General features: G+C 47.3%; 2 protein-coding genes across 4 annotated transcripts in view; both read left to right on the top strand.

The window, feature by feature from the left end:
• The first annotated feature begins 1,662 nt into the window (after positions 1–1,662).
• Positions 1,663–6,942, top strand: GJA8 (gap junction protein alpha 8). Of its 2 annotated transcripts, XM_042993950.1 has the most exons (2): positions 1,663–2,752; positions 3,007–6,942. In XM_042993950.1, the coding sequence occupies exons 1-2, from the start codon at positions 1,757–1,759 to the stop codon at positions 3,010–3,012; spliced, it is 1,002 nt and encodes a 333-aa protein (XP_042849884.1). In that variant the 5' UTR covers positions 1,663–1,756; the 3' UTR covers positions 3,013–6,942. The 2 variants fall into 2 exon arrangements, with proteins under 2 accessions (XP_042849884.1, XP_042849883.1); XM_042993949.1 differs by having other exon boundaries at positions 1,663–6,942.
• Positions 6,943–14,867: 7,925 nt separating this feature from the next.
• Positions 14,868–16,099, top strand: part of LOC102964283 (Golgi pH regulator) — a 59,234-nt gene continuing 58,002 nt past the window's right edge. For both annotated transcript variants that reach the window (XM_007092565.3, XM_042993955.1), the window contains exon 1: positions 14,868–15,080. In XM_007092565.3, coding sequence (XP_007092627.1) covers positions 15,039–15,080 — 42 coding nt within the window. In that variant the 5' untranslated portion in view covers positions 14,868–15,038. The remainder of the gene's footprint in view (positions 15,081–16,099) is intronic.

The raw sequence follows: 16,099 nt of genomic DNA on the forward strand, positions 1-16,099 counted from the left end.
CTCCTGGCAATGAAAATTACACCCAAACTATCACTTTTCATTACCCATTGAGTGGTTAACAAATATCACTGTCATTAACATCACCACTGTCAGTGGTGGGTATATTCCTTTGCCCCCATAGGCTTCTAATCCTGTAGGGTAGGGCGAGGCGGAAAGAAGCCCTGAGCAGCAACTCGGGCAAGGGCTCTTGTCCTGGTCTGAGAGCAGTGATGAGGAAAACACTGCAACTCTAGAGATGTGCAAGCTGGAGGAATATCTGCCACAGGTTGAGGTAGAAGGGTTTTTTTTTTCTTTCTTTAAGTTTTTTTATTTATGTATTTATTTAAATAATCTCTATGGCCAACGTGGGGTTCGAACCCATGAGTCCAAGATCAAGAGTTCCACGCTCCCTGGACTGTGCCAGCCAGACGCCCCCAAATGGAAGTTCTGATTGTAGTCCTTCATAGGTTAGCCCAGGGTTGCAGTGGATGAATGCCCCAGTTTGCACACATCACCCTGTCAGTTCGATCCCATGTGCATTAGTCGTTGCTGCTGCTAGGGGCATTATATGCTATCATGTTTAATGGCATTTTTTTCCAACAAATTTTTAGTTGTATTAAAATAGCCACATGGTACAGACCCTAAAACCTTTTTTACTCAGTGGGACACTAAAAGTGTCTCCGTGGACCTTCCTCACCCTGTAACATGATTCCTCCCTGAAGCCCTCTCCCCATCCTTTGGATGTAAAAGGGTTATACCAATAATATAAAAAAATATTGCTCTCAATTTGTGAAGCTATTAAGAATGGTTTCCAAATCTCAACCCAGAGACAGAAGAAACATAAATTGTGAGTACAGGAGTTGCGTAGTTTTGATCGAAAGCAATGTTATCTCCACAGAGTGGTGGAAAGAAGTCAGGCTTTGGGACCAGGAGGACAAAACTCCTGCTACTTAGCTGTCTGATCTTAGTTTATTTAACCTCTCTGATCTTCTGTTTTCTCATCAAACCAGACGGGTTAAATACCTTTTGAGTTTTCACTACGTGCTGGGCCCCGTGGCAGGCACTGAGCACGTAGCAGTAAATAAAACAGGCGTGGTCCTTATCCTCGTGGAGATTAGAGTCCAGCATAATCAAATTAAATGGAATAATGTAATGTCAAAAGTCTGCCGCAAAGGAGACGTTCAAAAAGTGTTCCTTTCCTTCCACTTCAAACGCCCGATCATTACACATCCCCACACGGTGAAAAGTAAGGTGGCTACAGACCATCTCACACACCCTAGAATTGTGTTGGGGGCCCGCACCCCCGTGGGGTGGGGTATTCTTTAAGGGTTATGCGTCTTGAGGCTTAGTTCAAGCTTGTGGTCTCGATTTAAATCCATGAAACCATGGGGTTTCTATCTATGGTCAACCGCAAACCCTTATTTGGGGTGGAACTCGAGGAATTCCATACCTATTGCCTCCCGTACCCTTGCAGACCACCGCTTGCTTGCACAGTGACTGAGAACAGGTGTTAGCGTTCAACCCATTTTACAGATGAGGAAGCTAGTGGAAGCCGATCCTTCAGGCCGCTTCCCCCCTCCCCCCCCCCCCCCCCCCCCCCCCCCCCCCCGGCCTCACCGTCTGCGCTAAGAGCGCTGCATGGGCGCAGCTCACGCGCGGACTGTGGCAGTTAACTCAGAAAGGAGAGGGACCCCGAGGGTTGGCACAGACAGCCTCGCTCGGGGGTGCCCCGCGGCCGCTCAGCTCTTGCCTTCTGCCTCCTCCAGGTGGGTGAGACATGGGCGACTGGAGTTTCCTGGGGAACATCTTGGAGGAGGTGAACGAGCACTCCACGGTCATCGGCAGGGTCTGGCTCACGGTGCTCTTCATCTTCCGGATCCTCATCCTGGGCACGGCGGCCGAGTTCGTGTGGGGGGACGAGCAGTCCGACTTCGTGTGCAACACCCAGCAGCCAGGCTGCGAGAACGTGTGCTACGATGAGGCCTTCCCCATCTCGCACATCCGCCTGTGGGTGCTGCAGATCATCTTCGTGTCCACGCCGTCGCTCGTGTACGTGGGCCACGCCGTGCACCACGTGCGCATGCAGGAGAAGCGCAAGGAGCGCGAGGCCGACGAGCTGTGCCAGCAGGGGGCGGCCGAGGGCGGCGACAGGGCGCCCCTAGCCGCCGACCAGGGCAGCGTCAAGAAGGGCAGCAACAGCAGCAAAGGCACCAAGAAGTTCCGGCTGGAGGGGACCCTGCTGAGGACCTACATCTGCCACATCATCTTCAAGACCCTCTTCGAGGTGGGCTTCGTCGTGGGCCACTACTTCCTCTACGGGTTCCGGATCCTGCCCCTCTACCGCTGCAGCAGGTGGCCCTGCCCCAACGTGGTGGACTGCTTCGTGTCGCGGCCCACGGAGAAGACCATCTTCATCCTGTTCATGCTGTCTGTGGCCTCCGTGTCCCTCTTCCTCAACATTCTGGAGATGAGCCACCTGGGCCTGAAGAGAATCCGGTCGGCCTTCAAGAGGCCCGTGGAGCAGCCCCTGGGGGAGATCCCCGAGAAGTCCCTGCACTCCATCGCTGTCTCCTCCATCCAGAAAGCCAAGGGCTACCAGCTGCTGGAAGAAGAGAAAATCGTGTCCCACTATTTCCCTCTGACCGAGGTCGGGATGGTGGAGACCAGCCCCCTCTCTGCCAAGCCTTTCGCGCAGTTCGAGGAGAAGATGGGCCCCGGGCCCCTGGGGGACCTGTCCCGGGCTTACCAAGAGACACTGCCTTCCTACGCTCAGGTGGGAGCCCAGGAGGGAGAGGGGGGAGAGCAGCCCGTGGAGGAGGGGGCGGAACCGGAGGTGGGAGACAAGAGGCAGGAAGCCGAGAGAGTGAGCACGGAAGGGCAGGAGACCCTGGCAGTGCTGGAGGGGGAGAAAGTGGAGACTCCCGAGGTCGGGAAGGAGGGTGAGAAGGACGAGCTGCAGGCTGAGAAGGTAGCCAAGCAAGGGCTGCCCGTGGAGAAGTCGCCTTCACTGTGTCCCGACCTGAGCAGGGATGACACCAGACCCCTGAGCAGGCTGAGCAAGACCAGCAGCCGCGCCAGGTCCGACGATCTAACCGTGTGAAGTGTTGCCGAAGAAAGAGAGAGAAGAAAACCCCTGAGCTGACCTAGGGCAAGATGAAACGTAAAGGATGCCACCATGATTGGAGTCTTCTGTCCCTCCCCTCCCACCCACCCCTGGTTGGACAGGTACTGCAGGGGTACGGTACTTTGCTGTTCAATTAGGAAACCAGCTTTCCCATATAAAAGGGCCACCAAGATAAACCCACTGTCCCCTCAAAGTTCCTAGTCTCAAATGACTGCCCTGCCCCTCTACCCCAGCTGCAGTGGGGAACTCTGCTTTCGCCCCCGTTTCTCCATCGGAATCCTTCCGATCAGAACTGTGGTTGCCTCACAGCTGTTTACCAGCCATGACTCAAGCCCGCTGGCTCAGCCAGACTTTATCACCCCAGCACTTCCCTAGCGGACGCCGTGTGACCAAGTATCAGGGGGCCCAAACTCACATGCCTACAGGATGCAGGCAGGTGCTTTAAATCGGTGGGGTGGGCCTGTTCTAATGCCATGGGACGTTCTAGGGGTGTGAAGATTGGCGGGGGAGGGCAGAGGGCAGCTGTCGCTCAGTGCCAGGCACTGATTACCGGGCAGTGTTACCACAGAAATTTCAGAGTTTTCCACAGAATCCAGAAGCCCAAACTTCTCGGTGAAATGTCCAACCTCTTTAATATTGCCAGCTAAAATTTAAACATGCCATGTGGGCCAAGCAAAATGTGTGCCAGCCAGATTTAACCTATGGGGCACCAATGTGCAAGGTGAGCCTACACTAGTGAGCCCGGCTTTCCCGTGGAATTGGTCATGTTACTTATGGTCTCAACTTGTGTCTAGGGCGCCCAAATCTCATTTCACCAATTTGGAGTGTCCGGGTAAAGTCATCAGCCCAGGAGATACCCAGTATTCTCACTGACCTCTCTCTCAGGTCACCGTAGCCCCTGGTTTCTGATGCGATTATACCCCTTGAATTGGTGGGAATTCTGTCCGGGGCACCATCAGGGAAAGAGAGCAAGGCCCCAGACCCTCTCCCTGAGCTGAAAAGGCCTGGAGGTCTGGTCGCAGTCTTCTTCCCTGAAGAAAGAACGTGCCCTTCTTTCCTCTCCTCTGCCAATATCAGTGCTCACCCTGAGAGCCACGCCTCCTTCCTATCAGGGGCTGGAGGTAAGCCCAGTTCTGAGCCAGCAGATAAACTGTCTGCTGGCCCGTCTTGAGGAGAGTCAGCTCTCAGGCCTTGCCCAGACATAAGATGTGCACAAGGAGGACCATCACGGCGGTACTAGGGAGAGCCTCTTACCAAGTGGGAGCTCAAACAGCCAGAATCTCAAAGTCTGGTCCCAGGCCAGGCCTCCTCCCTAGAAGGGACACAGAGGCGTAAAGGGAACAAGAAGAATCTCAAAGTTCTCCTACCCTTGACCCTTACAACCAACACTCCTCAAACATGCAGTCCAGTTTGGGGAAACCCTCAAGTACAAGTACATATTTCCCACAGGAAGCAATTTCACCTAGAGCCAATCAATTCCCAGAGCTGAGGGACACAGTGATAACCAGAATGGTTTATCTGAACCAAAGCTATGCTTCGAGGGATAGAAACCAAAATGACACGGCAGAGATCTGGACATGGGACCACCAGGGAACCCGAAAGAAGTACCCAGAAAACTGCCTTAATTCTGTCTTCCCCCAGCCAGCCCCATCCTGGAGTAAGGAATTCCCTTTTGCTGCCCCTCTGATTATCCCCTTCCTTTTAAGATATTCCTTCTAGATACACTTTTCCAGAGCAGAGAGAGCCTCCTCCCAAACTATTCCTCCCCTCCCATTCCGTGGTGTCCCATTCTAAAACAAAGTGGTCTGGAAATTAAATTCGTTCTAAGGTATGGTTGTTTGATAAATACTCCGGGGAACTTTTACATTTTCAAAGAGACAGCTTAAAATATATTTTACCTAGGTTAATCCACAGTGACAAACTTTCAGTGAAAGAATGTATCAGGCAGTGGATAGTTGAATAGAAGAGGTGTATTTATCTCAGAGACATGTGACTTTCTGGCTACTGCTTGACTCTTCCCCTGGCAATCAACACCGCTCCACCCAGAACTTCCCTAAGGTGAGACAAGTCACATGCCCCGGGGCCTGGGAACAGACACTGCGCCACTGCGCTCACCCCAATGGCTGCACCATTGCTCCTACAGTTTTGCTCCTGCACACTCATTTTAAGAAGATATGAACTCAGAGCCTAAGAACAGCTTGATCATCACCAGAACGGAGTGTCTATCTCCACAAGGACCTCATCCGAAAAAGAGAATTCACCCTGCTCTAAGTGAAAACTGCTGGTGCAGGGGTGAAGGCTGCAGGCCTCCTTGTCTTGGCCTGAGCCTGCGAGTGAGTACATTTCCCGGGATGAAGCAGGATCCTGCCTCACTGTCTGTACCGACCCCGCCACCAGGGAAGTTGCCATTTTCCCTCTTAGTCTCCCCGATAAAAGAGGAAGACTATTTGGGGGCAGAAATAGACACAGACATCAAGGGACCAGGATTTTTTTTTTTTTTTTTTCTATTTCTGCCATTTAGTAGCTGTGCTGTTGTCATCCCTTAACCTCTGTGTCTCTTGGTTTTCTGTCTACAAACTAGAGATGGTATTTGCCACCAACCTACCTCCAGGGGTATCATTAAGGATTAACGAGTTGGCCGCCAAGCCTGGAGCGCCCCCCCCCCCACCCCGCCCAGTGTCACCACTCCCTGAAAGATTCCTCTAGCAGCAGGGAGACTGGGAAGGAAGGGAGATGGGTGGTTTCCATCCCCCCCCCCCTCAACCTGCTTTGCATTTACCTAGTGAGAGTTTTTCCAATGTGGAATAGACACTCTGGAGATCAGTTTTCTCAGTGAAGGCTCAAAACAGAATCTGGACCCCCATATGTTTAGTAGGAACCTGAGGCTCTTTGACCTTGAGAAACGACTGGGGACAGATTGGCAATTATTTTCATCCTCTGGAAGAGGTCCCAGGTTCCATTTGCAGGCAGCTCTGTGTCCGTGGAGGCCCTTAACGTTGTACAGCTGGATCCCTCAGTATCTGGAGGCAAATAATTATGACCGACTCAGGATTATAATCCCCCCCTGGGCTCCAGTATGTCCAGCTTTAAATCCTACTCTGGGTCCTTCCCTTGTTAGACTAAAATCCTTAGGGCATGTAGACCTACTGATAAAAAGAATCAGTGAACAGCTGGATATCCAAAGTACAGCCTGCTCCAGAGGAAAAAGGCCAATCACTTAACAGCAGCTATAACACCTCCTCCATCAGGGGAGATCTGTGACAGGGAGGGACAGAGTAACTCAAAGTTCAGTTCGGAAATTTCAAACCTGGCTCTGTAATCCCTAGGCCTAGCATTTGGGGCATCATAAAAAGGCCTATCTGCTTTTCACGGTGACACTGCAACTTGCCACACAGGTGACATCTCCCACACAGAATCAGACAAATATTCCTGAGGGTCACTGTGACCTGGGGATAAGATTTACCCACAAAGAACAATGAAGGTCAAGTCAGAAGTGTTGGCTGCCCCAGGACCCCAAGATGTCACTTACCTGCTCCATATGACGATTTTCCCTCAGTCAACTGGGGGGGGGGGGGTAACAAATTTTACCCCTCCTTCACAAGATAGAACAAGTGAATTGATACCCAGAAAACACCATGAGCATACTAGAAGAAATACGTGGGTGTTTTTTTTTAAATTCACTAATTTGGAAATCAAGGAAAGGGAAGACGGCCTTGTTCAAATTTGTCAGAAGTCCTTATTGTAAAATGCATAGTGAAGCAAGGACAGTCACCACTTTCAAATCCGGCATAGATTGTTGACTAAGATCCCGACAAAAAGTCAGCTAATAAGTAAAGTGAAGGAAGTAAATGGGGGGGGGTGGGGGGGGTGGGCGGTGGGGAGGGGATGGGCAATGTTTCTGTCGTCCTGAATTCCTAAGAATTACACTGTGAAAAGAGCACGTTTTTAATCGTGCGAGAATTCAATGCTCAAGGTGGTGCTACAGGAGGTGGTCAGCTTCCCAGGGCTCATGTGTAGAGATGTGCCAGCCCCTGAGACCGGAGTCTCTGACTCATAGCAGAAGAGAGCCCCTGGATACTGGCGGAGCTATGTGCAGGAACTCTGCAGTTTAAGCCATGTGGAAGGCCTGGGGCAAGGCTAGTGTGGGCAGCTGCTCTCCATGAGCTCCTAGGGAGGGTGGTTAAGTCATGCTCAGGGTGAAAAAGAAGCTACCACCCACACAGCATAGCCCACCCCACTCCTCCCCTCCCCCCCACCCCGAATTATTCCTCGATGCATACTGTGTGCAAATGACCACACAACCCAAGTTAGCAACATTTAGATGCAAAAGGGTTTGCCTGGTTGGATGGAAAACTCCTGTAAGCGTAAATCCAATCTGTAAAACAAAGTCAGTGTGTGCCTAGAAGTGATACTGAAATAGGGAGACTTTCCCTTCTTGTAATCATTGTACTATAACTAAATATGTAACTGGGAAGGGAGGAGAAAAAGGAAACGAAACTCGAGGTTCAGCAGTTAGACAAAAGAAGACTTTAATGAAGACAAGTCAGTCTCCACTGCCCTAGACACTGCAGCTCCCAAAGTCGACCACCAAGGCAGCAGTGGGACATACTGTTAGCTCTAGCCCCACTTCCTTCTGGAAGCTCTTTCTCTAGGGCAGACAAAGAATTCTGGAAGAATCACATGAAGTTTCCTGGAAGGAAAAATTGATGGCTCCATTGCCTTTTTCTGCAAAACGTTCCACCTAGGAAACAGGGTTAGTAAAGACTCAGCTAAGGAGCATATTCCTAACAAATTTCCTGGGGGACATCTCCGGCAAGGGAGAAAGGCATTCTTGGGATTGGGTCCTGAATTCTCCAACCCTCCACATCCTTATGTTAGAGCTAATAGTCACGTGTTAGACTGTTACAAAACAAATAAAACTAACTTGACTTTTCGCCATCTTTGTTTTTTTTTCTTTTGACTTGTCAACCAAGCTAGACTGTGAAGAGACTGCCCCAGTTCGTGGTTACCTTCCTTTGGAATTGAGGGGTTGGGGAAGAAGAGGACTGGGGTTTTGGGAGGGGGCAGTTGTATTCTGGTAAACACTTCACAAACCGCTCTCTGCAAGGTGAAGAAGCCCTGGTTTATAGCATTTGCCAATTTCCTCTGTGTAAATTCTCCAACCATTCCCCACTAATTTCAGGCTTCCAACAAAATGTCACTGAAAACAGAGCTGGGGAAAGATGTATAGTTGCACAACATTATAAAAGATTTCCACCTTATAATAGATACCAATAACCCTGTTAGCGTAGCTAATAGTCAAATAATTAAGAAGCGATGAGCTTTGACTATTTATTCCCTTGTGTCTCACATTTTCTTTAAGTTTATGTAGTTTAATTGTTAATAATGACTGTATCTAGCAACTGGCTTACAAAAGTCCAGGAAATTTAGCAAATGATTCTTTCGGGCCAGTATACGTAGTTAGTTCTAGCTCACTACTGAGTAGAATGGAGGAGACTCTGATTCAGAAAGAACATGAAAACTCTCCTTTTCCGTTAAGATTTGGTCACTTTGTTCCTTCTCTTTCTCTACACAAATGTCAGGAAAAATCAAAAAGTATACTTGTTTGGCCTTATGGGAAGAGGCAAAAGACACTCTTCTGTGTCTCTGAGAACTGTGGGAAGAGTTAAGGTTACTCATTACAGATAAAAATAGATAACTTAAATTGGCCAAAAGATTCTGCCTGGGATTTACCATGTCACTTCTCTGCTAAAATCCTCCCATTCTTCATTACATACCCAATAAATTCTACGTTCCTCAAAGCAGCTTACAAAGCCTTCATAAGTGACCTCAACCCACCCAGATAAGACATCTGTTCTTACCTGCCCAAATCTATTCTTCCTTCTCCTATAATAACTTCCTCAGTTGGAGGAACTTGGTAGAACTCTTAAGTAATGCCTATCTGACTTACCCTGGTCAAGGGTCAGGGTTTTTTTGATCCAAATGGGCCAACCTTCCCTCCCTGGAATGCAGATGTTGAGTGGAGTAACAGAGAAATGCAACCTGGTTGGACTTCATTCATCGTGACAAAAGCCGCTGAACAGACTCACAGTGAGTTCCTAATTACCTAGATTTCTGGACCATGCTTGGTTCCACTTTTTCCAGATCCTGTTCGTTCGCCTTCCTTTAGTTTGCAGAACTACCCCAGAGTTTTGTTTGTTTGTTTCATTTAACATGGCCAAAATTGTCTCTATTGTTTGCAGTCAATACCACCTTGGTAGCCTCATCTCCCACACCCACCCATGTGTATGTGTCCTAGCCTTCTGGGACCATTGGCCAGTTCCCAGTATAGACAGGCCTAGCCCATGGTGACGAATGAATTCCGTGATGTTTCAGGACTCTGTCCTGGCCTACCTTTTTCTCCATGGTCAGCTCCTTCTCACCCTTCAACATTCAGCTCAGTTGTCTCCTTCTTTATCAAATTTCCACAAACTTCCCAAAACAGTGTTAGTTGCTCCCTTGTCTGTGATCCCTTGATACCTGTGTGCACTTCTACCATAGCATTTATCAAGTTGTTTTCTCTCTTGCTTTTCTCTCTTCTGACTGCAAGCAACTTTAGGATAGAGATTTCATCCTATAGATCTCTGAATATTCAGTACTTAGCGCGGGGCCTAGAACATAGTAATGTTTGGTGAACGCATGAATGAGGACTGAGACATCTCCCGAGGCGGGAAGGAAATAATTGGCAAATGCTCCCATCACCAAAGGGATGTACTGGAAGCTGACACTACATAGGAGTGTATCTGAGAAAGATTCCCTAAAGGTTCCAGGAGTTCTAGGCTTGAAGGCAGGCAGGCTTGCTGTATCATAAATAAAGGAAGGAGGGTGGTGGCGGAGATTTTCATATGAATTGCTGGATATCATCACCCAGAGCAAACTTGGAAGCCTTATGTTGAAGATGGCAGTCAGAGTCTTTGAATGATTGTAGATCAGAGGGCCTCCCATCCCTACCAGTTTCTATTTGGACTTTTGAACTTTGAGTTAAATAAAAATAAACTTTATTGTGTTAGTCCTCTGATAGCTCAAGATTTATCTCATATAGGATCTAGCAATACCTTGTATATTTATAGAAACTGAGGTTAGATGCAGTTATAACAAAAATCTAAAATCTGTTGCTTTGGCTTATCAGTTGAACAGTGAGTGGTAAAGAAATGAAAATCAAAGGCTACAAGGATAGAACTCCAGGCTATGCCATGCACATATTTAGTAAAAATGTCACCTGTGATGATTTATGTATCAGTTATCTGTTGCTGAGTGACAAATCTTGCCAGAATTTAGTGCCTTATAACAACGATGACCATCTATCATCTCTCACAGTTTCTGCAGGTCAGGAATTCTGGAGCAGCTTGGGGTCTCTCATGATGTTGCAGTCAGAATTTGATGGGGCCTGCGGTTGGGGTGGTCAGACCCACTCACTCACATGATTACATGACTAGCAAGTTAGTGCTGGCAGGTTGGTTGCTCTTGGGTCTACTTGAGGGTCTTGTGAGTTGGTGGCTGATTTCCCCTTGGGCAAGTGAACCAAGAGATCAAGGCAAACATTTCCATGTCTTTTATGACCTAACCTTAGAAGTCACATTCCATTACTTCCACCATATTTTTATTGGTCACTTTCCCTCAGACTGTTCCAACTCCTGTGGAAAGAATGAACTAGAGAGGAGCAAGATTTGAGGTAAAGACATCAAGTGTGGTTCCTTTTCCTTTGTTTTAATGCTTTCATTGTACATATGATATGTGGTTTAATCTGCTCCAAATGCTCTTGGAAGTAGGCAGGATTTGAATAGACGGTAACAAAAATGCTAATTCCGGATTGCACCATGAGGGAAGCCCTTAGCCAATGATAGTGTCTGGTCATGACTCCTTTGGCTAGGACAGAGTTTTGAGGGGCTTTTCCGCTCTCTAATGCTCAGCTTTCCTGAACACTGTTCAGTTTTTCTAATTCATCCAGGTTTTCCAGGGACATTTTTCTATCTTTCTCACTTACTATAGTTATCATCTTTATAGATGACCTATATAGCTGGAAGAAAGAACCTATATGGCTGGACCTATATAGATAGAAGAAAGAACAAAGCATCTCCAGAATTGAGTTAGACTAATAAAACCTCCAGAAAATGGATGAGATCAAATAAATATAAGTGAGCCGAACCAAAAGAATATAATGTGACCCAAAAATCCTCAATCATGTCTTGAAGGCAGACACAATGACAAGGGATTTACTTATGGGATTATGATAAATATGGACATCTCTAATGTCTCTCAGATCAGAACTTCAACTTTCTCCAATATCTTTTTTCATGATTGTATCAGACTGAAGCCGTAATTTCTAGGACAACTTTGTATCTTTTTTTCATTACCAACTAATTGCCTTTCCTTTAAATATTTTTAAAAATTTTTTTAATGTTTATTTATTTTTGAGAGAGAGATAGAGACAGAGCATGAGCAGGGGAGGGGGATAGAGAGAGGGAGACACAGAATCTGAAGCAGGCTCCAGGCTCTGAGCTGTCAGCACAGAGCCCAACGTGGGGCATGAACTCACAAACTGTGAGATCATAACCTGAGCCGAAGTCGGATGCCCCACCTACTGAGCCACCCAGGAGCCCCCCTTTAAATATTTTTTAGATACTTATCCAGTAGTCAAAGACCCTTCTTCTTGACTTTTTAAAAATCCTTTGAGCTAATTACTGTGTCTAGTTAAGTTCTACGTGTATACTGGGCCAGATGGGACTCTCATCTTTACAGATGAGTAAGAGACAAGGAAAATAACAATAAAGAGATGGCTAACCACCTGGAGTCTATGAAAGGTCTCAGAGACACAAGAAGAAAACCAACAGTGGACACCAAGAGTAAAAGAATAGTGTAATTTCAATTTACTTAAAAAATAAAAGTAAGCTTAAAATTTGTTTTGTGCTCTCAAAAAAAATTAAAGAAAACATGGGCTCTGTAAAGCAAGAGATGAAACAGAAGATAGTAAGATAGTACATTGAATTGGAAAAGGAGCTGTCGGTCAGTAAGCAAAGCCACAACAGGATTTAAGAATAAAGAACAGAAGTAGCAACACATAAAGCCAAATCAGTATTGTAAAGAATCGATATCAGGAATTCTCCCAGAATGCCAAGAGAAGGAACAAAGGCATGAAAATTATCACAGAGGAGATAATAGATATGGAGAGAAGGCAATAGAAATCCAACACATAAATATGCATCCTCCTGAAGGAGAGTCAGGACAAGAGAACCATAAGCATCAAAGATGTAATGGGAGGAAACTTCCTTAATAAGCTGATAAAAGACCTGAAAACACAAGTTGAAAGGAATTCATCATGTACCAGGGGGAAAAAAATCTAGACAAATTTTGATTTGCAAGAATAAAGACATAATCCTACAAACTTAGAAGTATAAGAAAACAATTCCTGCTGTTGTTTGTGTACTGCTAATGAATAGTTACGTTTCCACATTCTTGTCCAGTTGTGGACATAGGGTAGGATCCCACCCTGTCCATAGGAGATGAGGCTTCCTGTGAAGAAAATGGATATTTCAATGTCAAATGCTGAAAAGAGAAAGATTCTTGCTTGGAATAGAAAGAAAAAGGAACTCCTTTCTCTGCCTGAGCCTCACTCTCTTAGGCCTGGTATCCAATAAGTGCCAATGTGCTCAATATGCTTCCAAAGAAACAGAACAATGGTGTCTGCCATATAGAGGCAAGTCAGGAGTAAGTCAGGGAGTGAATGAGTTATTATCAGATCTAAGAATAGTATCTGGCACATAGTAAACACTTGGTAAGTATTGGTTATTATCACCATGATAAATATGTTATTCTATGTGATGTAATTATTGTCATCATCTTGTGACATATGACTAGCATAGTTTTATTGTTAAATGCTGTACCTTAGACTCCACTGAGATACATAGAAGGGAAGGGTTTGTGCACTTGGTCTTGAGGGGTTGAGAGGAGAGCTCTCCCTCCCTCTCAGAGGTCACTGTTGGTCATGGGGATTGGTAATAGCTCTAATGGGAAAGAGAAGCTAAGGTGAGGACAAGAAAGCAAAAACTCATGCCTCTCAGTTTCACCCATCCCTCCCAATGCTTTGAGAGGTGAGTCAAGTGGATATTAATCTAGTATGAAGGTTTCTGGAGACATTCTGCAATCAAAAGCAAGGGGTAGTAGTTCTCTGGGTCACCCAGGCCCGTCCTTGACCTGGAAACCGGTATTACAAGGGAGAAAATCCTGAATGGTGCCATTCAAAGCTTTGCACAGGGCTGGGGCCAGTGGGACTGCATACCTTTCTCTGCTATGCCAAGTTCACTGAGACCCTGATCCCCACCATACATCCCAGTAAGCCACCAAGGTAAACTGTTTGCCTTAATATACTCTCCCAGAATTCTGCACTATTACACTGCCTTGAATCTCGGTTAGGTGAGATTCCAATTTATCACGTGTAAGGTAAATGCCTACACAGTAGCCTCTGTGCTGGTATCTACCTGCATCCCTGAGAGCTGTAGCCAAGGACACAAAGGTATCTGGTTTGACTCTCCCATAGTAGGGCTACTCCCACTGTTCCCTAGCCTTCTGGATAAGGGATTGGACATTTGACAGGTAGTTTGGGCTGCTTAGAAAGGCAGAGTTCAACTCCAAGAAAGAGAGACACCTTCCCCTGTGTGTAATAAATGTGTGAGTCTCAGATTACAGTACTCTAAACGCTCAAGTCCTCAATGCCAGGTGTACTCAAGACTGCTTCAGGGTATTGACTGTAGCTCTTCCCACACCGGGCCATTGCCATCAGCTGGAGCCCGCTTCTAGTGCTAGGACACTACAAGAACTACGAGAACTAGCTAGAGCCCTAGTGGGATAGGATAAGCCTCAGGGCAGTGAGGCCTTCATGAAATGAGTATTGGATGGATGAAGCAGTGATTCAGTCTATAGTTGAGCAACTTCAAGCCATTTCCCGAAATAACTCATCTTCAGACCCTTAAAGAATTATTCCTTGTTTTGAATTAAATCAAGCTTCATTTAACTTCCAGTCCTTTGTCTTACATCTATCTCCAGGGGCCATATCAATTCTACCCATTCTTTTCACAAGAAGACAGCTATCATGTTCCTGAGTCTCCTTACTTCAGTTCCTTCCATCAGGCTCACCTCTGAGCATGCTCCGATTCATTTCTGTTCCACTTAAAGAGTGGTACAAAGAGCGCAGTACTCAATGTGTGGGCTGATGGGTACCAAGTACAATGAGATTCTCACTCTCTTGTTATACACGGTGTGCTTTTTTTTTTGTTATTACATCAGAAATTACTTGACTAGTTATATATGCTAAAAATATCATCTGCCTTTCCACTCTTCCTCACTTGTAATGATGCAGTTGTTTGTATAGCCAAGTATAAGTTGTAACATCTAAAACACGATGCCTGAATTATCACCTAACTCATTATAATCATTAACTTCATCTTATTAGCCATGACCATTAGAAAATGGAATTACCACTTAAAAAAAGATGTTAGCTCAGGCTCCCCCTCCCCCGCCCCCATCTTCAGCCTCACAAATTAAATGCTACCTTGCAATACATCAGCTTTTGGATTTTCAGACTTCCTAATTCTATTTCGCTCCTTTTAAACAGGCCCTCTCTATTAAGCCCCGCCCCCAGAACGGCCCCTCCCTGGCCCCGCCCCCTTGGCTTCCAAGCGCCTTGCGTTCGCCCCGCCCACCCTCGGCCCGGGGCGGGAAGCTCTGGATAGAGCCACGGATTGGCTGACTGGGGCGCAGCTTGATGGCGTCGGGCTGGCGAGCTGCGGTCCCGCGGGTGGACCCGGGGCGAAGGCCGCCTGTGTGAGAGGGCCAGTGGCCCAAGCTCGCTGCGGACACGGGGAGGGGGAATCGGGGGCACTAGGCCTCCCTACACTTCGCCATGAGTTTCCTGATCGACTCCAGTATCATGATTACCTCCCAGGTGAGCTACTGCCTCCCGCCCCGGGACCCTCGAGCCTCTTTTGCGAATCTTCTCGGGGCTTCGGTGATGCCGACTTGGCCCGGGGTCTCGCTCTCCTCTTCCGCGGCCTGGGCCCGCCTCATCGGTTCTCAGAGCTCGGGGAGGGTGTAGGATTTGCTGCGTCCGGTTCCCTCGCCCTCGTAGTGGGGAGGCGTCCTGCGGCCGTCCGTGCCCCCACCCAGCCTCCATCTCCCCGCTTCCTCGTCCACTTTTGGAGGGAGTTAGGCGGCTTCGGTGCTCCGAGCCGGTGCCGCGAGAAAGGAGCGGTCCCCAAAGCGCCCCGAAGCTTCTGGACCGCGCTGCTGACCCATGGCTCGGGGAAGAGTGTGGTTCCGGGCGCGGAGTGCGCAGCAAGCCAATCGGAGCCGGCTTCTGGGGACACGTGGGGACCTTGCTGGTTAGTTGTCAAATCCTGAATCCGGGTTTGGAGGAATTTGCCGCGGTCAGCTAAGAGATCTTAAAAGTACTGTGGAAGGTTTCGTTTGTGCACCAACACCTCATTGTTTAATCCTCTTTCTGCTGCACACGCTCTTCGGATCTTTTCCCGACGCTCCTTTCTTACCGATCGGGCACCTTCATTCGTACAGTCAGCAGACTTGACCATTGTATAAAGCTCCGAGGGTACAAACACAAATAAAACACTAACTCCTGCTCTATAGAAGCTGTGTCTAGGGGGTCTCTTGCTTTTACCAGCTTTCATTCGCTAAGCCACTCTGTTTTCTTGGTAGCACTGATATTTATGTTTTGTTTATTAATTTAATTTTTGAGGTCCTGTCTTGTTCAAAGCTGAATTCCCTCTCCCTCTAAGTGCAAGCACTAAACACAATTATTTGCCGGCCAGCTGTTAATATTTGTAGAAGCTCAGATTATCTTGTAGAAGCTCAGATTATCTTAATTATCGATCCCCCCCCCCCCGTCATCTCCCAGCGTTTAGAGTATATTTTCTTTTTTTTTTTTTCAAGTGCCAAACGACAGAACCA

This window comes from Panthera tigris, chromosome C1 (assembly GCF_018350195.1).
Source record: "Panthera tigris isolate Pti1 chromosome C1, P.tigris_Pti1_mat1.1, whole genome shotgun sequence".
In the NCBI taxonomy this organism is placed as follows: Eukaryota; Metazoa; Chordata; class Mammalia; order Carnivora; family Felidae; genus Panthera; species Panthera tigris.